Source organism: Nilaparvata lugens, chromosome 8 (assembly GCF_014356525.2).
Source record: "Nilaparvata lugens isolate BPH chromosome 8, ASM1435652v1, whole genome shotgun sequence".
Taxonomy (NCBI): Eukaryota; Metazoa; Arthropoda; class Insecta; order Hemiptera; family Delphacidae; genus Nilaparvata; species Nilaparvata lugens.
The window spans coordinates 14528896-14554710 of record NC_052511.1 but is presented as its reverse complement, the minus strand read 5'-3'; the positions used below and the strand labels follow the sequence as shown (position 1 = coordinate 14554710).

The 25815-nt window shown below is 33.0% G+C and overlaps 1 protein-coding gene across 2 annotated transcripts; it reads right to left on the bottom strand.

Annotated features, from left to right (window-relative positions):
- Positions 1–608: 608 nt before the first annotated feature.
- On the bottom strand, positions 609–25190 carry LOC111046836 (ubiquitin carboxyl-terminal hydrolase 1). Of its 2 annotated transcripts, XR_005571988.1 has the most exons (11): positions 25055–25190; positions 23480–23647; positions 18578–18867; positions 17014–17222; positions 14950–15245; positions 13828–14121; positions 12300–12480; positions 9478–9588; positions 7156–7353; positions 5542–6019; positions 609–5470 (listed from the first exon to the last, which is right to left on the bottom strand). XR_005571988.1 is itself a non-coding variant. In XM_039434032.1 (10 exons), the coding sequence occupies exons 2-10, from the start codon at positions 23637–23639 to the stop codon at positions 5716–5718; spliced, it is 2043 nt and encodes a 680-aa protein (XP_039289966.1). In that variant the 5' UTR covers positions 23640–23647; positions 25055–25190; the 3' UTR covers positions 609–5715. The 2 variants fall into 2 exon arrangements, 1 of the variants encoding a protein (XP_039289966.1); XM_039434032.1 differs by having other exon boundaries at positions 609–6019.
- Between the last annotated feature and the right edge of the window lie 625 nt (positions 25191–25815).

Here is a 25815-nt window from a genome sequence, read left to right as displayed (position 1 = left end):
TGAAACAATATCACAGCTTGTGGAGGAAAACTGAAGCTTCATTATCACTTCAAGCCCGTATTAACTGTGATTTTCGTATATTTTAATAATTATTCTGAAGCTTATAGACAGTTTCGAGATCACACATATTTCCTAAATGAACTAAGGAGTACATTGCGCATTATCTCTAAAATGTACTCATATATTTTTGAGGGAAAATTGTTCACCTCAGTAATTATATGCAGTTTTTACGTTTTTCCAAGATAGCTCGAAAAGTACATGAGATGAATTATCTGAAACATGCATGTCCTACATATAATGTAGTGGTAGTGGCCAGCCCTATGCAAATTAAGTCGGAACCGTTAACGATAGTCAACCTCTTTGAGTCGATTATTAAAATATTGATATACACCATTTATTTTATTTTTTATTGACTTGAAAATGGCATTAATGTCCGAAACATGTTGTGACAATTTAAAAGGGTACTAAGATTTATATTTTTATTTATATCGATATACAGCATCCAGACTGACAGACAAAAGGACAACCCCGATGTCCTAATAATAATTTTATTACACCCAAGTGTGAGAGGAGGAAGAGGTTTAAGACAGCACAGATGATAAAACAAATACCTTAGAACAAATAAATCTTTATTAACATATAATAAAAATAACATTTTAATTTATCTGTATGTTACATTGGTTTCATCGCAAATTAAACTCTTCATTTAATGAAGATGAAGATGCTTCATTCATTACAGTATCATGAATTCAGTAATTATCTAATCTCTACAAAATAGTATTTACACGATTCAATAACTATTCAACATCCAGATACCATTTTTGACACTCACTTCATAATTTTTCAAAATTTTACACAGCTGCACAAATTTAAAAAATACAATAGTTGACCATAACACTATCACGATCTCTGTAACTAATATATACATGTCTGATTAGAAATATTATCAGTTGAGTTTAATCTCGAATTATAAACTTGAAACGAACCTTGCATCTAGCAAAAATGACCATTTATCAAAATGACAGCTCATAGGAAACAACAGAAATGAATCACGATCCCGTTGTAGATAGTAATAATTAACACCATTATTAGTTCGTTTCTTCAACTGTTCCTACTTCAAAACCAGTATCAGTTTTCGCCTGAAGTTAATATTAAAATTATTATTGTTTATGTTAGGTTCTGAAACAGGACTCCTATTGCTTCTGTATCTCACTTGAAGTTATACATAATTATTATATTATAAGGAGTAGAATAAATTGACTTGTAATGTCGTACCTATCCAGATAAACACACAGCAGTACGCTACGAATCTCTCCAACTATGTACACAATATTTATACAACAGTCAGCTGAAATTTTGAAATCCTTACAGAAAATATCACCAAGAAAACTGTTACATCACAAGAATACTATTCATCCAAACAAATATAAACAATTTTCTGCAATTAAGATCTAAGCTCCAAACCAATCAGTTGTATAATTGTACAAAATGGCAGTAAAATTAATGTGAATACAAATTTTCTGTGGAAGATACTTCAGCTGAAATTTGTGTTTAAACCAGAATAATTATACCAATTATTACATTTACACACATACACTGTATCTATCAAAAGTACAGTTTCAAATTACGTTAAATCACGCATAGTACCTCGTACTCGTACATAGAAATATATTAGAATCAAATTGATAACTGCAATATTTCAAACAAAATTTTGTTTTCTTAATTAGCTGACCACCAAAGTGACATTCACTTTTACAGATTTCATATCAAACATCAGCATGAAGGCTTACAAGTTATAAATATGGATATCTATAATTCAACTTTTTAATCCTCACAAATTTTCAAAAATATCTTCCTCGAATTTTTCGAGAAAATTTAATGTTTGAATACAACTGGAAATTGTCATCGTAAAAGAATTTTGATTTAATTTTATTAGCAATTTTTGTGCAGTTTTTTCATTGTGAAAAATGTAATCTCATAGCTCACCTATAAACACAAGAAAAATGATATTCTCACTTGTTGAACCCATTATAAATATGTCGAACGAATAGACTAAGTTATTCAATGAAAAAAAACTATTAAATGACAATTTCCTGATGCTTCAATGTTTTATTTTTATAATCATAAATATATGTTTATATAATTTATTATTCTTTACCTTTAATAAGAAGAATACAGATTTCTTTCAAATAAGTTGTATAATTTCTAATTATAAGATTCTTTTCATCTAAGCTACTTGTTACCAACAATACATATTTGGACTATACAAAAATTATTCTCTATAGACAAAAAATTATTTCACCTTCATCATAGGAAATTGATTTTTTAGAATTAATAAAGTAGTATTGATGACCAAGCATTGACATGAATTGTTACAAACAAAATCTTAATACTGAATAAATAAATTTATTATTTCTACTTTCAGTTACAATCACGAACGATTAAATTTGTTATCACAGATAATAAAATATATATAAAAAATAAAGCTTTCTAGGAAATGGATAATCAAATTCCTTGCAGTGTTTAACTTCAACGGATGACCCTATAATAATTATAATGTACAAAGTATTACGACATCGATAAGACTTATTAAAAGTGTTCGATAATCAAGCAGTTTAACATTTCAAGTTACTGAGTAAATATGTTATTTTTTGTACTCAATACACAGCATTCAACCGCACATTATGGTCAGAATACTAAAGAATTGATCAATTAGTATTGTTGATCACAATTCATTGAAATGGAACATCATTTTTCAAGACAGTAGATATGATTAATTATGTTCAACCATAAAATCGTTTAATTTTATTAATCAACAATTAAAAACACATATAATGCTTTAGTTCACAATGTTGTAGATGCATGTTTCTTAAAAGCCAATAAACAAATATTTATTTTTCAATGCCGGTAAGGTATCATAGCTACCGATTCGTTATTGACAATATTCTCAAACTCAAAGCATCATATAGTAAGCCTAAAATCATAGAACTGATTCAATAATAGGAATAATTATTAAAGATAATAATAAAATCAACAATAAAATAAAAAATCTTCAATTGAAACAAAGACGCAAATCTAGGTGGAGAAAATATATAAAATTGTAAGATAAATTCTCTGTTATAATCAAAATGATTCGATTTACTCTTATATTGGATGGGGAAACTTTAAGACCAAAATTTATACTTATATCTGTTTAGATCCATTGGCATACACAAAGAGCCTTAACATGTGTAAGCTTACATATTTCCCATTTTCGTGACTTATTCCATTATATTTTTATCAATTATTCGCATCTATTCATCCAATGATTAATGAAGTTCGGGGGTTAGTTTTTTTAATTTTAAATAATGTTACGTTTGTGATATTTTTCCATAAAGGACGACAGAATGCATTTAGGATATGAGCAAATATGAGCACAGATATAACCTAACAAGATATAACCTAGCAAGCTAAGCCATCATGTTTTTGATCTTATAAATGAGTATGAAAACTAACATTGGTAATATCAGTTGCAAATATGTAAACTAATAAATTATATTTATTTCAAGACAGCTCGGACTGAAGACTCACTGATGTCCAAGCTCGGTGAAGACATTTGAGAGTGGTCAAACCGAGTACGATTTACAAACGTGCACTGAAATTATCTATAATAACTATCGCCAAAGAAATCATGTTCCAGTGCACTCGTTGTAAACCATGCCTGATTTGACCATTCTAAAATGTTTATGCTCAAATGTCTTGACCGTGCTTGGTGAAACCGGCTATCCACTAAGTCAACATTGAGAATTTTTGAAAAATCGTTATCTAAACTAATAATATTGATTGATTTTCCAATCCAGTTTTATTTTTTCAAAAAATATATATATATAAATCAAAAGATAAGAATTTCATCACGGGTTCCAATAGAATAAATAAAAATAGGAGCATTTTACATTACTCACGTAGCATTAACTAATAAAAAAATAGTTCATTAAAACACAAATTGAGAATGAACCAACAAAATCTCACATGTTAATTATTGACATCTTACATGTTAGAATATCACTTGCTTGAACATCTATAAAAAATAGAACGGAAAAATAGATAACAATGAATTGGAATGTTGTACGGTAAAATATTTATAGAAAGTATTTACTAAGTATCATTAAAAACTGATTTCAATTGCCAAGCCAGCTGGATTTTGGAGATAAAGTAATAGTTTGCATTATTGGAGATATTTGAAAAATGTTTTCACACAATTAGCTGAAACAATTAATTTAAAACCATATCATGTAAATTAATATAAAAATAACTAGATGTATATCGATAAGCAAAATTCTTTAGATGCATTTGAAGATAACGCAATCATTAATTAAAATTAAAATACTAGAAATAATGAAACTAATTTAATTAAGAAAAAGATGTGGGTCTAGTAATGAACTATTGATCTAGAAAAATTTCAATTCTTTTGGATTGTTCGAGGATATAAAATTTTCAAATCACACTTAGTTGTCGATAGTGAACAAAGGTGAAATGAACATAAGAACAATGAACAATAATTGTGTGATTAATTTGTTTCACTGAATAAAAAATAAGTTCATTACAAGATGTTTTTCGAAATGTCGAATTATCCAATCACATAAAAATATAGCAAGCATGAATTAATGGGAGATTCAAATGTTAAAATGGAATGAATTAATTTAGTGGTTCACAATTGAGCGTAGAAGAGAACTTACTTCAAGTTATCAGATTACAATTTTCATCAAATCATAGCTAGCAATGCAAAGATGATTTGAACAATACAAAATTATTTACAAGAGATATATATGTTAGCGCTTGTATTAGAAGTAGAAGATCAGACGGTGTAAACTATTAGTAACACTGCGTTGTTTCAAACAAAATAATTTAGATGTTATTTACTGGTTTCATCGAGCTATTAAAAGAGAATTTACTTAAATTTCGTTAAAATCAGTTGATTGTAAAAAATAAATCAAATCACAGTGAACGGTATAATAGTTTGTACCTATAATAACTTTGTCAATAATTTTTAAACCACTGTTGAAAATGAATTGATTTTCAAATTATAACAAAATATAAAGGTTTAATGGTCAATTAGATTTAATAAAATGAAGGACACTTATTGAAACTAACAGACTATATAATCTATATAGAATTTATAGGTATAATGGTTTATTAGATTTAATAAGTGACCTAGAAATCAGGCATACGATTTTTCCCATCAAATCACAGTTAAGAATGCACTGTTACAAATATGTGTCAGAAAAATATGTGGTTGAAAAACCCAGTTTTATTCATGTCACATCCACGTCTATTAGATTTGTACACAGGAATGCAGTTCCGTGTTGAAACCAGTTGGTTGGATCTAGTTGGTTTCAACACGAAACTGCAGTCCTGTGTACCTGATAGTTTCGAGTTGAAACTAACTAGATTCAATCAACTGGTTTCAAAACGGAACTGCAGTCCTGTGTACCTGATAGTTTCGAGTTGAAACTAACTAGATTCAATCAACTGGTTTCATAACGGAACTGCAGTCCTGTGTACAAACTACAGCTGAAGATGTGTTGGTTTCAACACGAAGCTACAGTCCTGTGTACAAATCTAATATTTGTGGATGTGTCAAAAAAACAGTGTTTTTCCAATTATGGAGAAATTCCACAATATCAATTCTTATTCAACAAATTTTATCAGAGACGGTTGATTAAAGACAATGTTGATTTACTGGTTGGATCGCACATAGAAGAGCAGATAGGGCGTGAGGGCCGAGTTCTTAGAGCTCTTGTTTCCGGTGAGAATCTCCTCCATCTGAGCTCGCGACACGGAGCGGACAGAGTCGTCGTCGCATTCGAGCCAGGACGAGGTATCGCAGTCGTGTCGTGTCGTGTCGTTGCCGTCGGCACCCCTCATACGCAGGCCGCAACAGTCGGCGCTGCGACACGACTGGTAGAACGACTGCTGGTTTCCCGCCGCGCTATTGCCGTTAGTCGCCGCGCTGCCGCTGTTCGATTTGATCTTCAAGAGCCTGTCAATACAAACATTCAATCTCATTTATTTGCCATAAAAGTAATTACATACAAATTAATATTACATGAATTTCTATTACAATATGGCACTACCGATGAAAAACAACTTGTGTCCCTGGCAGTAAGACATAACGGATAAAATGAAACTGTATGATTCCACGTTATGAAATTGTTGCAATGGATGATAATAATAATACACAAAATTAAACCAAAACGAAAAGAAGTCTCAAGTTACGCATTAACATTGACTTCAAACTTCTTGACGGGTCTTTTTTATTCATATTAATTTATTACGTAAAAACATAACAATATTGTAAAGAATGAACAAACGCTAGCCCAAAACTTCTCTTTCATATTCAGTTCATTAAATTGTCAAAATTAATAAAAACATCAATGAGAATGGAAAAAAATAAAAACAGGCATAGACCTTACTATTATGATTGACCCTTAATTATAATAAGGGTTATGGCTTACTATGGCTTACCTTTAAATGATTGTTCATAATTGAAAACAATTTTCAACAATATAGTTCAAAATTTCAGGTTATGTCCAAATATCTGTTTATGCCAAAGGTTTTTACACTCAAAAAATAATCCGGGAGATAAACTATCAATTTTGAATTTTGAAGGTTTGATAATAAAGCCAGTGAAAACAAATTAATTCCAAACATGAAAATATTGAAAGTAATTTAAAAATTTACACCCGGTTGCACAAGTCTGTTAAATCTTTTAATACAGATTGAAATCCACAAAAACCAGAGAAGCCTTCTTCTTTGAAAAACATTCTCTGATAGGTCCTAATGGAATTTAATCATGACTAAAATTTTCAACAGGCTTTTGCGCAACCGGGCCTTAAGAGTCGAAAATTACACATTCAATGTAATACGCTTTTTTGAATGAAACATATGTTTTTGTTAATCACATTAACAATTTACATTTTTCACAAGGCTACGCCCTAATCAACGCCCGGTTGTACAAGAGCCTCTCAATTTTTAATCATGATTAAATTTTACAAGAACCAATCAGAGAAGAAGGCTTCTCTGATTGGCTCTCGTGACATCTAATCACGATTAAGATTTAACATACTATTGTGCAACCGGGTGTTGATAGCCGATATTAATTTGATTGACACTCACCTCATGAGACCGCCTGCCTTCTCAGAGCTGTTGCTGGAGTGCTTGCTGTTGGCACCACTGAGGCTGGCCGTCTTCCGCTTGCCACGCGTGCAGTGTTCGTACTCCCCCCCGCACTCTCTTCCACCCCTCACGTACGCCACATAGTGACCCGACGCCATCGTGGCGCCCAGGTGCATTATCACACCAAACAGTTGGTACCTGAGACAAACAAAACAATATCAGTCAACTACAAAAGCATCACCGATGATTTCACTATGATTATGAGCAAGTTTATCAATTTCATCCATTAAATTTGTATGGTGAATAAATAGTGGAAGAAACCAACAGATCAGACATCTCAATATGTAAAACTTGCTGATCTACTTCAGTGCATTATTTTTACAATATCACGGTGAATATAGACAAATACCGTATATCTCTGATTGTGAAGTATCAAACAGAATCGACTCTATATTGACTGCTTCAAATAATGTAAGAGGCACAGGAAAGAGTTTCTAAAAGTAATCGATTTTTGAACTTTGCAGCGCGAGGCAACTGAAAAAAAAAATATATCTTATTAATTTCCTCTTCAATGATATACTATCCAAAGTAATCGATTTTTGAACTTTGCAGCGCGAAGCAACTGAAAAAATAATATATTTTATTAATTTCCTCTTCAATGATATACTAGCCTAGATGGATTTTTCTAATTATTAAATACAGAGAGAACATTTTTTCACATCGACTTGATGTTTATGTGCAAAGAAGAGACTTGGAGAGAATTAATGACACCTTTTGGATGTGCCCATGTACACTTAAACGAACACTGTCATGTTATGCCGTGTTTCTGATCAGTTGATTCTTGCAAAAAGCAGGAGGTCCACTTGAAAGTCAACTGCCGAATGCCGTAAACATTTTCTTGTGGAATATCTAAATTGTTTGAGATAAAAATCAACTATCAACTATTGACTGAGCTACTACTTATATTTCATGATACAAATATAATATGCATCATTAGAGAAGGACCAACATGCTTAGCCCAGAACTGTTCCTTTTCCAAATTTTGATAAGTCCAAAAAGTAGGTTATGTTGCTTCACTTTATTAATTTGAGCGCCACCCGACAACCCAGAAACGTTTCGCTACATCAGATAGAAATGACATGTATCAAAAATTTGTTAGGGTCACAGGTTTTGGGTAGAGCTGTTAGTTCTTTTCTAATTATGCATATTGATTTGTGTATCATGGAATGTAAATTGTAAGGGCCAGTTGCACATACGTCTGTTAAATATGAACATTAACGCTGATTAACAAATCTGCGTTAGTTTTACGGATTCATTTCTGTCCCACAAAGATCGATTAGTTATTAATCACGATTAAGTTTTCCGATTAACTTACCAAGATTTTAATGGTTTCACAATCCGGCAACACTGAAATTTAACCGACAGATGTTATTATTCTGAACAAATGGCACAAAATTGAGGTTATGTTATGTGACCATTCATTAGGCATGCGCCATAAAAATGTTATGTCTGTAGCCAGTGTTGTCAAGTGCTATCTGCAGACGAACCAGATCGAAAACTAACCTCAAACATCAGAATCTAATTTTGAATGCTAATATCAGCTAAATACACTTCTCTATTTTATTAACGGATGAAATTCATTCATATATTTAGCTCATACTTTGAATTATGTAGTAGTTTAACAAAAAACTAATTGGAAGACAGCCGATTGGTAGGTACCTAATAGGCGTTAGTTGGATTTAATTCCCCGTGAATGGCCTGTTAAAAATCGTTTACGTCGATTAGTTTAACCGGCGTTATTTTTCAATTTCACCTTTGTGCAACCAAATTTTCTTTGTTTCAGCTAATCGCCATTAAAATGGGGCCAATTAATCAGAATTAAAAACTTTTAAAACAGGTTACTTTAATCGGCGTTATCGCTTGAAATGTCTGTTTTGTGCAACCAAAATGCATCGGTTAGCGCTAATCTCGATTAAAGTATAAGCATTTAATGTTTATAAAATGATTAAACGTTGTTTGTAAAGTGATTAAACGTTAACCGACGTACGTGCAACTGGCCCTAAGTGTGTAAGCAGTAGATCAGCCAATATTTGATTTTCATCTCAAACATACTTCATAAGTATTAGGCAGTTGACTTTCAAGTGAACATCCTGTTTTTTGTAAGAATTTTATCTGACCAGAAACACTAACCATACGGCAGGCATTATTATGATAGTGTACGTTCATGAGTAAATGGGCACATCCGAAAGTCTTCTTAAATTAAATCGATCATGGTGTTGTTATTGTCTGAATGAACAAATGAATGAACTTTTAGAAACCAACCTGTGTTTTCTTTGATTATCTGGTTGATGAGAGCATTCTTCACAGAAGCAGGAAAGATTTAATGGAGTCGGCATGAAGTCGATCACTTTTGATATAACAGAGCTCACAGAGCTGAAACACAAACAAAACAATAGCCATACAGATAAATTCTAAGGAAATTCATAAAATCTTATTCAATCCAACATAAATCGAATTTTACTCAATCAATATAATTCTGTTAGTAATTTTCTCAGTCATTAAATCCTTTCAAGCTTTCATTAAATCTTTCAAATCGCATCTTGATCTTACACAAATCATGAGGATGTCATTAGGATAATATTACGAGTATAAGATAAAAATGTAATAATTCAGTAACTTGATAGCATTCAGTGAGCTTCCTACTGATAATATCAACTCCAATGTAGAGAAATATCAATGGACGCCTTGAATCGTTGATGATTCATACTCTCGGTATTGTTACTAAATATTAAAGTAGTAGCCTATGTGTAGAAACACACAGACAGCGTAGCGTATGTTTTGAAACAAAGTCAGGCATTGATTGGTGGTTGTACACACTGGGTAGCGTATAGGAGCGCAGCGTAGAGTAGCGAATATCCGAGGAACAAACTAGTTTGTTTTTCTCGGAGCGTATTCGAGCGTATAACCTCAAATATTACGATGATCACAATAACTCTGACTGGCGGGAGCATTTAAACACTGTGTGGTAATCAAGTACATTGAAAATGAGTATAATTTTTTTATGAAATAAGAAATATGTTGGAAATAATATAATTTTCATTTCTCATTCATTTTTTTAAATACTGATTAATAATAACACTGGATAATACTGATTAAAGAACTTCTATTATAATAAGGTATAATTTTCACTTGTAACTTATAAGTTATTGAGTTATATTAGTTATAATTATTGTAGTTATTATATTATGGATAATCACTCATAACCTGAGTTAGCACTAATATTATGAGGTATGATCTTCCTTTTAGAATAAGGTATAACTTAGCATAGAATTCTTCAAACACACTACAGTTGAAGAAATGTAGACATACAGAGTATGGAAAAACAAGAAACTGCCGACTTACAAAATCAGATTTTGCTACTATTATTGGTGGAGTATGGAGGAAGGCAATGTTAAGCAAAAATGTTATATCAGGGTTCAACTCAACAGGATTATTCCCTGTTGATGCCAGGAAATTTCCTGAAGCAGCATTTAACCCTAAGATCTGAAAATTTACAAGCTTAGTAGGGCTTATGCTCCTTCCACACAACCACTTTCAAATGAAAACGGTTCCGAACACATTCAAACTACAAGTAAGCAAAACAGCTCAGCCTCTCTCCCTCAACCAACCAACATGAATGACTCTGATATGAGCGAAAATCCAGTGACACCAAAAAAGACCCAGGAAAAACAGATTCCAAGAACACCAAAGGGTATCATTGAAATATTTACCGCTTCAATGGCTAAAAATACGCTTGATGGTACTACGAGATCCAATGATGGATCTTTTTTAAAGAAAGAAAGAGAAATCTCACGGTTGAAACCAGAGCGATATGGAGAGGTCCTGACAACAGACGCGGTTTTGGAAAAAAATAAAGCAGCAGAGTAGAAAAAAGGAAAAAGGAAGAGAATGTGAAAGAAGAGAAGAAATTTGAAATATTCAAGAAGAAAGGTCAAAACCAAACCTAAAGAGAAAACTCGAATTTGATTTGAAAAATACATGTAGGCCAAAGAAAATGTATTTAGTGAAAAATCTTTGTGATGAGTCAGAAGATGATCAGTCTATTGAAATGGCAGTTATAGAAGAAACTATTGATGAAGTAAGTTATGACGAGCCTAATTGGCAAAAAATACGACCTAGAACATTTCTACTGGTCGATTTCATCGGAGGCTCCAGAAATACAACACACTACAGGTACGTATGCTGTGTCCAAGATAAAGATGACGATGATGGTGAGATCCGTATAGCTGGATATGAAAGAGCAAATGATAGTTCGACTCAGTTTGTGGTCAAGGAAAATGATGTTAGCATCATTCAATTTAATCAAGTATTGGCAATATTGCCTCAACCTGACGTGAAAGAAGTTGACAGGAAAGTAATATTTGAATTTAATGGGTCAGTGGCTGTTTTCGAGAAATGAATAAAGCTTGTTTTACAGAAATAAAATCAATTCTATGTATTCCAGTGTTGTTTGTTATTCACCTTCCTAACCAGACTACTAGCAGACATTCTAGATCACTCTAGATTACTCATATTTCATGTGAGGTAATTGTAAACTACTATTTTGGGGTAATTGTAAATACAAATTTAGTTGAACTTCAATTGTTGTAGTTTTCATGTTTGACTAGTCGAAAATGAAGAGAAAGAATTGAATATCACTCTATAGAAAAATCCAATTTTTCAGGCTTCAAATAAATGTTATAAAACTCAAAAGGTTTTAAACTTGTAAAAACTGTTCACAATTACCCCAGTCAACCCTAATTAATTATTGGATAGCCTACTCAATAATTGATAACTTATTATTTTCATCTTGTTGAACTGTGTGATTTGTTATCTTCTTACTTAATTTGTAAATATTGTGAATTGGATTGAATCTGAATTTTGCCGCCTTTACGCTACGCTATGCTGCGCTTTCTGTGTGTTTTCGAATACGCTACTCTACGCTACGCTTTTCAGTGTGATACAGTAGTAGTCAATAATTTTTAATTTGATGACATTTATTTTTCATACATTTCTTTCGAATTAGGTTTCATTCTCACAATTTTCTTAAATAGAACTCAATTAGAAATATGATTGATTTAAAAAGTATAGTATTTATGACTCACCCAAAACTAGACGAAAACCTTTTCAGCTGCAGAGTTAGAAGCCTGGGCAGTGATTCATATCGCACAGACCTTTTTGCCTCGTTATACCGTAAACAAGTTTCACACCAATATTTATTTGTTTCGTGTAAATATTCTTCTGTAACTACGGCTTCTCTGTACAATTCATTGATTTTTTGTTCGCCTGCAAAAGAGATGGAATGGAGTTTCAAAACATGGAAAGAAAAATACTATAGTGAGGTCCACTTTATAATGGCAGTGGATAAAGATAGGAGAATAGCGATGCCGATTCTATGCATTAATTAATTATATTTCTACACTGCCAAAAACATAATTGGCATCGTTGTGGACCTAGAAAAGGATATTACCACCGGCTTTGTCGAATGATAGACAAGGATAGCAAAACCAAAGTTGAACAAATACTGTCATTATAACGTGGACCTCACTATAATCATCAGGAAACACATTTGCATAAATGAGAATCGCAGGATTTGGAACGTCATTTGCAAATGTATATTGAAACGAAGTGAGAAATTGCGTTTGTATTTTTCTGTAACAAATTTTCTATCAATATGTTACTATGTATTTTGAATACATATGAATATGGTCCCCAACCATAATTATTCATATTTTTCGTTATTTTCTTATCTCATTTTTTCGTTATATAGGCCTACATTTTTCAATCGTTATATTAATGTCAATTGATATTTCATTCACTCAATTACCCATTCATGCCGCAAAAAATTAAACCATTTACCCATGATTGAATTATCAATATGTAGAACATTTTTACAAAGATTTCACTTTCAAATCCCAATTATATCCATAATTTATGTTACTTATTACCGTACTCAATGAAAAGATGTTGGAATTATAAATAATTATTATTATATTTGAAATTATGAAAGAGAGAAAACAGAGTTCATCCCTAACACCTCTATTTCCAAAATTTAGTCAATTTCCAGAGAAAGGTAATGTATAAAAATTTCTCCACGTCAGCGATTTCTTCTTCCAAAGAGATAAAATGAATTGAATAATATAAAATTTAGTTTTATCTTATGCTAATCAAGCCAAAATTAATAGTAGGTACATTGTATTCAAATTTTACATTTTTCAAAGTATAAACAGTATGCGTTTATAATGCCCATATAATATGAAGAAATGGACATATTATGATTAATAGACGTTGGACATAGTGAAAATAATCATCACAAAAAGACAATTAGACACTGGACTTTTTAAAAGCTGTGACATTGTACATTGTATTTTATTTATAATTAATATTGTATGTGATCTGGCTTATGTACTGATGTACTTTGGCTTGAATGAAAATCATTGAATCATTGAAATGTTCTTATTCCATATCAAACGTTAAGATAATTATGATTATGCACTAATATTTTCATGTAATTATTTATAATATGCATTTTATGCAGTTTATGCATTTTGTCGTTACAAATAACAACAAACACTATAGAACAAGAAAACACTCTCAGATATTGGTGAGGTTGAATGTTGAGTGAAAACTCACTTAGTGCGCCCTGGTTGTTATTGGTGAGCGACGTATTGGTGCTGGCGATGGGCACACAAATATCACAGAAGGTCTCCTTGCGTTCGGTGACCATTTCGCACTCGACACAGGTGGTGCGTAGAAGGGTGACGCCCTCAAAGTCCTCAGCTATGAAGTTGTGGCCGGGGGCCGTGGAGGCCGACTTGCCGCCTCCGTCAGGCCTGTCCTCCGCCCCCGAGCCGTCAGCTGCAGCCCCACCCACGCCGTTGCTATCTATACTCTCCGCTGTGCCGCCGTTCAGCAGATTGTTCATTTCTAACAAATCAGATTAGATAATACATTAATATGATGGCTGGATTGTAGGGTAAGTATGATGACTATAGTAAGAAGTAGGTAAGATGTATATAGTAAGAAGTGACTCTAATAAGTGTAGGTCTAGATGTGATTCAATCTCAATTGTATACATATACAATATCAATTGATCAGTTGCGACCTGAAAACTCTGACACCAGACCTGAGCCAGCCAGGTCACTCGATATTATTATTATAATTGTATACTCTGTTTACTACATGTACTTTACTGCAAATGTAAACTGAATAGGTTATACAGTTTGTTCAAGTTTTATCACTTTGTTTCACCACCTGATTTTTCATTTATGAATTAAAAATGAAAAAGAATTACTTTTGAACAACTAAATTACGACATAGCAGTTAGGTATTGATAAATAAAAGCTATTAGCTTCTACTCGAATTTGTGGACTCAATCCTTAGAGTGTTGAGGAAGGGCCTAGTGTCCGAAAGCGCTCCACAAATTCGAGTAGAAGCTAATAGCTTTTATTTATAAATACCTAACTTCTATGTCGTAATTTAGTTGTTCAAAATTGATTATTAACAAGCGGTTCGTAATGGAAACAAACATTGAAGAGAATAAGAATTGGTTATAGACACCTAATCACATTAAAAACAAAACAATATTTTATTATTGTGATTATAAATTTGAAGATAGAAATTTCACAGTAGCCTACAAATTTGTCCATGACCACTCCATGGATGTTGGTCAGTTTCTTTATAAATCCTATCAAAAATTATTACCTTGAAGTATCATAATAAGTGAAAAAGAAATAAATTAATTAGTCAACTAACCATTGTTAGTTTTCTTGTCCTTGGAATAGGTGTTGAGCTTGGTCTGTCGCTGCTTGTTGCTTTTGACCGACTTGCGAAACGAGGACCAGATGAGGGTGGTTGGCTTTGGCGGGGGAGGCGGGGGCAGGAGGGGCAGAGGAGGCAGGTCGGCCCCCCCTTTGGCCCCTCCGTTGGCCAGACTGCCCTCCACCAACTCGCTCAGCTGTCGGCATGTCTCGCGGATGTTGTCCAGCAGACAGACTAGCAGCTCGTGAGCGTCGTGCTGTTGGTTGCCCTCGAAGATCGGGTTCACGTCCCTAAAAACAAATTATAGATAAGCTTAGATAGATCATTTTATTGCAACGACTTCTGAGTTCTACTCAAGTAATACATTTGTCAAAATAGGTAATTGAATTAATACATTATTTAAAATGAGCTTTATTCTGCGTTGAACAATACAGAAATGATTGCAATTTTGCCAGTTCAGATTCACTTCTTTATTCATTAATATAGTAGTACATCATAAAAATGATAGGGAGAGGAAAAATACGGTACTTCAAAGTGTATGCGTTGATAAAATGGAAAGAATTCAAGTTATAGACTGTACAGATAGTCTAGTCAAGGAAAGGTTATAGAGGGAAAAGCTTTTTTTCAGCGTTTTGCTTCCACGCTCATATCTTGAGAACAATGCGTTCAACCGACATAACTATTAAACAATGAATCTTGATAAATTCTCTACACTTTTAGTACGGTGAAGTTTTGTGATATTCCCAACAGATCCCGAGATATTCACTCTTGAAGGTGTGTAATTGTTGAAATAACAGGTTTTTCTATCCAATGTTTTGCTCTTTCAGGGCTTATAACTCTCCAACAATGCATCATAAAAACTTTGATTATGTAGGTTTGTAGGGCATTGTATTCTCTTTGAAATGATGTATTATTTCACTATTACAAGTTTTCCTCTCATTGTTAAAGCAACTTCTATTTAGGGGGTAAAATTTACATTGCTGCAACAATTGATCGTTTGACACTGACATTTGAAGGGGGTGTCACAATTTCTGACTTTACAGCTTGATTTGGACTAGTTAAAAGGTGAACATAGCAAAAGTGCGCATCTTTATCCCCTCTGTTGGATGCGTGGAACCGCTGAGTCGACACTTGTTGCAGCAATAAAAATTTCACTCCCTACATTGAAGCTGCTATAACAATGAAGGGAGAACTTGTAATAGTGAAATAATACAAGTTATATGCCCTGAAAGAGCAAAACATTGGATAAGAAACTGTTATTTTAACAATTATACACTTTCAAGAGCGAATATCTCGGGAACTGTTGGGAATAGGCTATCACAAAATTCCACTGAACAAAAAGTGTAGATAATTCAAAAAGCTTCATTTTTTATTAGTTAGTTATGTCGTTAGAACGCATTGTTCTCAAGATATGGAAGCAAAACGCTGAAAATGCTACTTTTAAACTACCCTCATCCCCTTAGCACATGAGTTAGGAATGGGGACTTTTGATATGTTCTCCTCCTAACTAGTCTCAACAAAGCTGCAAAGTAAAAAATTATGTTTAAAACATTCCCTCCAAATTCCTTTGTCAATCAATTGGTCTATTGTTGCAAAAATGGAGTTTCACACTCAACACTAAAGCTGCTGCAAAAGGTGTTGGGTAATTCGTAAAAGTGTGAAATTATACATCAAATTGAAGAGAATTTAATTTAACGAATAATTTAAGGAATTAAAACACCTAGTTTTGCAAATAGCTGCTTATTAAAATATTGAATATATGCAGCTCGAATTTTCAATTCCCCTTTTCCCTTTACATAAATGCGTGGGTATTACGATGAGAGATGTTAGATTCTTGCTACTTCTAGGATTGGTCTGTAGTATTCGATGCCATACGATCAATAAAAGCGACCACTCAGAGCCATTCTGCAAAATGCTAGACACCAACGATGTTAAAAAAGTTAAAATTTTCAGATACTTTGACTAGAACGTCTACTGGAGACGTGAAAAGCAGGCTCAAGTCTGGATCAAGTTTTGATTAGAACAATTACAATGCATTTGAAACAGTAAGAATCTCACCTCAAAGCGTGGAGGAAGACCTCAGGCTGGAATGCTTCCATGTGATCTTTGAGCTCAGTGTTATGCAACGACTCGTACAGGTCATGCAGCCTCTCTGTGGCCAGCTGGATCTTGGCATTTGCACTGTCGCCAAGGGACGGCAGGTCCTTACTGCTGTTCCACATTTTACTTGTGCTTCCCATGCCTCGTCCCAGTGAAGAAGACTTTGTCTGCAAGGAAAATTTAATAAGAATGAATTGATGATTTGCATATTGAACAATATAAATATGATTGAATAGATTATTCTCAACCATTATTTATTTTAAGTTTGATTGGTTACACAATTACTGAACGAATCTGTCATTTCCAACCATCTATTTGTAATAGCTAGAGTACTACAAACTTCAATGTTTTTAAACTCAAACTCAATATGAATAAATTTATTTGGATGGAAGATTTATCAGAAACCGCAGTTGACCAACTTCTGGTATATTATAATAATAAATTTATTGTAGCAATTGTGTTCTTAACAATGAACAATTGTCAATTTTTGATGTTTGTTTACTTCGTTTAAACGATTAAGAGCAAATCACGAGTCTATGATGAAAAACTCAATGAATGTATGATAGCAATATGTCTACCGACTATTAACTTTGATAGGATATTTTTCTAAATCTTATACATGCTAGGGAAACATATTTTATTGTTGTCTTCACCATGACTAATACTCTACATCTTAAACATGCTAGGAAAACAGATTCTATTATCTAGACACTTGCTAGAACAATTTGTGGTTTTAATTCATCATTCACTGCTTCCTTAGCCATTCAAGTGAAGAGCAAAACGTTCACTTTATTTAATTTGCTTCCAGAGTAATTAGCCTGATAAGTGAGAGTGATCCAATTTTCAAACAGTTTTGATGACCACCATACCATATCATACAGATTTGACTAATTTTGAATGCATTTACGCACAATTCGAATGTAGCGAGCAAAGCCCACTTAACGTGAGGCTCTCTATTTCTGAGTTAAGAGCCAAGCCGTTCAGGAGGCGTTCAACATTGCCATACATCGCCGGCATAGCCAAACTCTCAACAGAGGATGCATACCAACTAAACCGCCTAATAAGTAGACTGACATCCTCATAGAGAGAAACTTTTTTCAGTCAACTCATGGTATATACCCCATCTGGAGTAAAAATAGTCTAGATTCGCCCACCTGACATCCTGTCGGAACAATACACGACAGTGTCAAATCGAACACTCGCTTCATCCAATCTGATAATTACCTCCGGGACATTGGCAAATCGTTCCTTCTATCACCGTCGGCAGGTAAAATACCAAAATCTGCTAATAGATTCCACTCACATTCAGGCCATCCCATCTGCATGGCATCTCCTTAGAGAGTTGACAGTTGACGGCGTCGGTCACATCAACAACCGGTTTTAGAGGTGAGATCCTGACAGGATGACAACCAAACTTCTATCAACCAATTTTCTCTTAAGGTGGCTGGTAATTTGTTTTACAGTCGAATCCCAGCACAGCACTCTCACTCAATTTGATAAACTATTAAATTCGACGACCCACCTTGAACTGCGAGTGACGACCGCTGTAGTGCTTGAGATCCTCGGCGAGATGGTGCAGGTTGTGCAGGAAGGAGGGTGCAAATCGCAGCGTGTAGAGCACACTATTGAGGAAGCAGGTGTTGCCCAGGTTGCATAGGGTCGCAATCGGACTGCTGTCTGCGCATGCGCCGCCACCTCCACTCCCCCCACCACCACCGTCGTCCGGCGACGTCGCCGTGCAGCTCTTCAGGCCGTGACCGTGACCGTGTCCGTGCAGCGTGTCCGACAGACCGTAGCCGTTCATCATCACGCCTAAACAACATCATATGACAGTTTAGAAATGTATAGCCTATTATTAATAAATGTTTATAAGTAATATTCCTGTTTATATTTTTCACATTATTTATATTATCATTTGATAATGGATCGGAATATGATTCCGTTGTTGACTAAACAACCTTATCAAGTTGGTGCAATTAATTAATGGTGAAATTGAAAGAGTACAGAACAGGTTGGTCCACAGGTACTTTCAATGGATCAAACACAGTGTTATGTCCGTTTGATTTCTCTGTTACATCTCTTCAAGAGCAGTTCAAGTTGAACACGCTGGCTTCTAGAAGGAATATGCACGGCAAATGATACTCTCTATTGGCTTCAGCAGAACAGAATATGAATATTACAGAAAAATTTAGAGAATGACGTGTAGTCTCAACTTGGAATGTGAGCATATAAGCTTACACATTCTTTACTGGTCTGTGGAATTGGTCTTAAACAGCTTCGTGGTTGGTGAAACATGATTCAACAACCAGTCTCTACTTTTACTAACTTTTCTACTTATTCTACTTATTTTTATGAATTAAATTCACATATTTACATATTTAATTATTGGATTGTTAATATTGGTGATGTTATTATTTGAATCAGTTAATATTTCTTATTTGAATTTCTATATTACTTGCCATTAACAAAAACGTTAGACCTATTAAAAAAGTCAAGTAGAACGTGATATTTCTATTCAAATGTTTAGTGATTAAGGCTGTACAAAGGCTAAAAATAAACTTTCTACTCGTGATATTTTTCAAAGTTCTTCGATTTGTATATCATCAAGCTATCAAAATGAAAAACTTTTCACAGGAAATTTTTTTTTCTGATCATTACTTTTTGAGATATGAGCTGTAAACGGAGGGGGGGTTGTTTCTTCTCTTCTATAATATTTACCAAAATTATGCTATCAAATCTCTAGTTGAATCCTTGATTGGTTGGGAGCTTTTAGTGGATTCGTTCATTCAAATGCACAGATTATCATCATTATCATAAATTGTCACCTATTATAGCAACTAGCAACTACGAGCCAGGAACTTCAATGAAAAACACTAATAAAATTAAAATTCAGGTTTATTGAACTCTAAATAAATAGAACGAATTAATAAAAGTCAGGTAACATGTCAAATTTTGAAACAGAACAAAGTTATTCAGCAATCGATTCAGGTCAAGAAGACATACTCAATTTTTAATCTATACATTTTGGGAACCTGCTAACTTGCTGCATTTAAATTTGGGCATCGGTCATTCTATGAAACTAAATTTTGAGCTCAATAAGAAAAACAACAAAAGTTTGGCACTCACCATTTTAACAATATTCAAACTTGGACTCTTCAGAAACACTCACATACGCTTTAATAAAACATACTATACTTGAACTCACACGCACAAATAATTTCCTGATTCTACTCCTACTAACTCTATAAAATTTGGTTTTCTATTCAACTAGATAAAAATTACTGATAACTGGAAACTTGACAATTTGTCCCTCTGAATGGGAAATGGGCCCATTCAGAGGACCGAGGCTCGCACACCGTTACATGTTTTCCCACTTACGTCTCAATTCGAACTGTGGCCCTTTCACTGAAAATTATTCCCCCTCCACGAGCGTTGAGCATAACTTCCAGTGGAAAAGCCAAAGCTGCAAAAAGGTCAATGCTCGTACAACCTTCAAATACAGTGGCTTTTTCGACATGAAATTGAAACTGCATTTGAAAAATTCACGAAAATTGCTTTAATTTCGACAACTAAGCAACAAGTTAGCAAATTCAATAAACATGGTCAAATATTCTCACACTAAAATCTGAAAGTACGATAAAATCGAATCAAAGTTCATTTCAGTTCAAAAACCTGAAAAACAATATAAGATACACAAAAACAACTACAATAATACCCACTCAATAATCACACTATTACAGAGCGAATGAAGTTTGAATTTTTGGGACAGAACATTTTAAATTCGGTACGATATAAATACATGAGATTTAAAGGATGGATTCTTCATGGTATTGTTGATCTAGCAAAACAAAAACCTTCTGAAAATATCAATTTTTGGAAAAGTTATTCAATTTACCAAAAATGACTCAACTAAAAGTTATTTTTAGTAAAATGAATAACTATCTTAAAAATTGATATTTTCAGCAAATTTTTGTTTAACTAGATCAACAATACCATGAAGAATCCACCCTTTAAATCTCATGGATTTATATCGTACCGAATTTGAAATGTTCTGTCCCAAAAATTCAAACTTCAGTCGTTCATATCTCAAAAAGTAATGATCAGAAAAAAAAATTTCCTGAGAAAACTTTTTCATTTTGATAGCTTGATGATACAAATACATATCGAAGAACTTTGAAAAATATCACGAGTAGAAAGTTTATTTTTAGCCTTTGCACAGCCTTAAAAAATATCGATTAGAAAATTAAAAAAAAAAAGAATTAATGGATAATTTAAGGGAGGAAGATAAAAGACAGTTGGATAGAAAACACAAGATAGAATTGTACAGCTGATTTTACCCAAGTTGGGCACAGAATACTTGTTATGGAGTTTGACGGGTGGCTATTAAGTACAGACCAAACGATAGTGATTACTGAGGGAAAAATTTTACAATATTTTTGTCAGTAAAAATAAACAGTAGTTGACTTGACCAAAGATCATTGTTTCGATTAAAACCTACTAGTGGTAATTATCACCGACTGAAAAACTGTTCTAAGGAATATGAAAAAATCATTTATTTGTAAATTAAAGACATAATGATATTGTAATATTTCAACATAACCTAGCACACAACTCTTACATAGTATTACTAAAACTTCAAGTCAATTGAGTGAGCCTATCAATGATTAAATAATGAATTTGAATAATTGCACTTACCCAAATTTTTTAGCCATTCAATCATTTCGAAAATAAAATTATAAAAGTGTGTACTAAAATTGAATGACATAATTAATTGAACGAGTTTTTGTCATCATTTCAAAAAATTGCAAGTTTAAAAAAAAATAAGTAGAACTGTCATATAAGTTTTTCAGCTGATCAATAACAAGTCTTACAAACGCGCGCAATTAGAACAGTATGCAGAACACTACGTTATGCAGTCCACGGTATAATGGGAGTGTTTGATTAACATTAGTATTGCTATCCTTGTCTATCATTTGACAACGCAGATAGCGCTATCCTTTTCTAGCTTTGCAATAGATATTGTCAGATCGTTTTTCAACAATTTAGAAATATAATTAAAATATTTATTAAAAATTATTATTTATTCATTGCAAAATATATTTTCTCAACGAATAAAATTTAACTTATTAATTTAAACAAGAATAAACAGCCAATATTGTATCATATATACCCATAGACAGTGGCAAGGCAGAGAATTGGTAATGATGTTCTTTTATCTTTCTCTACTGCCATTATAACGTGAACCTCACTATAAGTTAAATATCCAATTTAAGGTAACACTGATTAAGGCAGCAGAGTACCTTCTGATGAAAAAGTATATTCTAATAGACATTCTATATTTTAATAATACGTCAACTTATTGCCATCATTCTAACAACATTGGACAGCGTCTGAAGCTTGTTGAATATAGCCTCACCTTATCACTAACCAAATAAAATTAGAAGGTTAGCTGGGTTGGTAAATCATTGCTAGGTCCCTACCGCCAGTAGCCTACTTATTATTCAGCGATTTAAACTAGAATGAAAGGTAACATAGCTGCTCTAGAAAATAGAACCCTCATTCTCGTTGACTTTTCCCAATCTTCTCTGAAGTTGAGTTCTAGATGTGATCTTGAATACAATAGCTACAATTTTTCCTGAATCTTTATAAATTAATGAACAAGAGTTTTTTTATTTTAATTAGCATCGAGAAAAATGGTTCACTGAATAAAGGCTGAATATAACTTTTGAATTTATATGATTAATAAATAAGTAATTTTTATTGTAATTAACATTGAGGAAAATGAGTCACTCGATAAATCCTAACTATAAATTTTTATACAATGTTGAGTTAGTAAGTTAGCTGGCTCAAATTAAATTTCTTAGAAATAATGTTCTTCAATAAAATGTTGACTTTTATTGCATTAGTAGATGACTAATGAAGAGTTCGATGGTAGCAAGAAATTCCAAAGAGGATAATTTCTACCAAGTTTGTCAACTACCGTCTACATGTTCAGTGACATATGATAAGCCACTGTGTATGAGAAGAGCCATTGATAAATGTTCAATTAAAGGTCACGCATGAGCCACAAACTAAAGATCTGTTGTAAATTTGACAAACTCTTAATTGAGGTTGATATTTCAATTTGATTTACTCAAAATAAATTACAAACTCGATTAGGACTCGAGATATTTACTCGAGTAAATATCAGGAATAATTACAGTGAAGATAAGAAATATATTAATAATATAGGTTAGAAACAAATAGTAATAAGTAGACAACGTATAAATGAATATCTCCTTGCTTGGACAATAAGTCCGTGTGCAAGGAGGAGCCACAACACTGGTCTGGACCAAAACTAAGTTTAACGTGCACCATAACTTATGAACATTTTACTTCTATTTTTCAACAATTAAAAAAAACTACTACGTTTAGGCCTACTAACCGGAATTCAAGGGTGATTGTTGACACTGCTCAGATGCATTGGCCAGCGACAACTGCTGGCTAGGAGCGGAGAGGGGAACGGGACGACGCCGGTTGCTGCTTGTAGATAGACACACACGCTTACGTGGAGGCTCATTAGGACCCTCCCACAGCACTGTCATTTTCCCATCTAAACAACAATCAAATCAAAATTATTCTATTGCCACCAAAAAAAAATCCATGTTATTGGAAATCAAGTGAACAGCAAACTTGAATAAAAAATGAAAGATCCTAACCTAACCTAACAACAATTTTATCAAAATATTTCTATTGCCATAAAAAATAGCCTACATGTTATTGTCAGTCAATTAAACAGAGAATTTGGTCAAGTAATTCAGAAATATAATTACTAAAAACTGTTCAACAACTCTGTGCTGCATCATATTTTTGCAATTGATTAGGCCTATTGGCCTATTTGAAAACTCGAAAAGTCAATGTCTAGGCCTATATGTTTAAAAAGAGCTCAATGCTATACCGGTAGGCCTACTATATTATAAAGGTTTTCATGTGCTACTTATCTAGTTTCTGTAGACAAATTTTACTTTTTATATCGTTTTGAGTTGGTCAGTCCCCGGGGCTTTATAAAAAATGTTGTTAGAATTATTATCAGTCTGCAAATGCAGTGGAAATGTCAGTCTTTCAACTGTAACTTTTATAAAATTATAGAAAGCCTATTCAGTTTGATACCTGATGAATTAAATAAGCCACGAAACCTGACTGTTTAAAATAGATTTACACTACAAGAACAATAATTTGATAAATTGTTGCTTGATAGTTTTTTTCAAATGATCTATTCTTGTTTTCAAACTGTCTAATTGATGAACATGGATGATTGAATATAGTGAAAATATACGTAATCTAATGATGTCAGTTTGAAATAATGATTACTACACATAACACAATATTAATAGGCTATTACACATCTTTAATGTGTTGATAATTTGACAAATTAGTTGACAGTTTGGATTGATAATTTTGATTTTAAATATTCATTTGTATCCTGATTTATCAATATTATTAATTTTGTACATTAGTAATTGGAATGATTAGGATACGCTTAATCTAAGATTCGGCAAAAAAATACAACATTCGTACAAGTAGGACAATCATATTAGCATACTGAAATTATTAGAATTATGCTAAAACGGCAATAGTTGATCAAAATACCAAAGGAGGCTATCAGAGAAAATAATATACTATTATTAAAAGAAGAAAATAACGTTGAACGTTGAATTGAGTCAAGACTAAGATGCATAGAGTTTGTCTTCGTAATGTGAAGGTTAAGTATACCAATAAATTGAACATATTGAAATTGTCTAAGGTTACAACGATAATCTATAGATACAAGCGCATAACTTGTTTTAAAATATTTACTTAATAGAACTGAATGAATGAACATTAGTTGATGAAGATCAATATAAACACATCTAAAAATATTCTGAAGATTCAAGCTGTAGGGAGTTGCCAACGACCTTTTTTATGAAATAGTTTAAATAGTAGTTAAAACTTATTTAGTTACAGTTAATGATTCACTTACATAGAGTCTGTATACGAATTCATGGAAATCCGATGCCTGGAAAGTCTTAAAATTCAGAAAACCTGCAAGCAAGAATACTTTGACCGGGCAAACGCTACTCATTCAGCCATTTTCTAATGAAGTGAAACCTGTTTCCTTTGCAAATCCAACCAACAAACCTACAGCCTTCTAAATCACTACCATTAGCGCTGCTGCTACTGCTGCTGCTGTAATATTATAAAAAAATATTATTGATGGAGAAAAATTATTCTAACTATATTTGAATAAACGAAAAACATTATTTCCAATGTGAAATTACTTTTGAGGATATTATTCAACCTTTTATTCTATAGAACTGTATTTTATGACATTCAAGCAAAATGGAGCAACGACAATATGAATCCCTGTCAATCTGGAACGCTTTCCAGTCTATAGTGAGGTCCACGTTATAATGGCAGTGTACGATTGACAATACTGTTGCTGTCCTCTATCATACAAAAAAACATAAATATAGCGCTATCTCTCTCTCGCTTTGCAATGTTGTCCGTTTGCCAGAATATTTTATTTAGAATAAAAAGAAAAACGCCTATGACATACTAGTGAATAAATTCAAGGAGATTGACCCCAGTGTTACTAGGGACTTTGTAGCAAGAAAAATAAACTCTATGTGTATAAACTATCGAAAAGAATTGTGAAATATCAACGCATTGGAGCTGCGGTAAATAGGAAGATGTAAGATGTAAGATGGATGCGTGTGGAGGCAATTTTTTTTCTTGAACTGA

Bases quoted from the DNA above. Each gene is read 5' to 3' on its own strand.
- LOC111046836 (XM_039434032.1), bottom strand. From the start codon at position 23,639: ATGACAGTGCTGTGGGAGGGTCCTAATGAGCCTCCACGTAAGCGTGTG. The intron at 18,868-23,479 runs GTTAGTAGGCCT...GATGTTGTTTAG, and splicing joins ACAATCACCCTTGAATTCCG to GCGTGATGATGAACGGCTAC. The intron at 6,020-7,155 runs GTGAGTGTCAAT...TTGTATTGACAG, and splicing joins AAGGCAGGCGGTCTCATGAG to GCTCTTGAAGATCAAATCGA.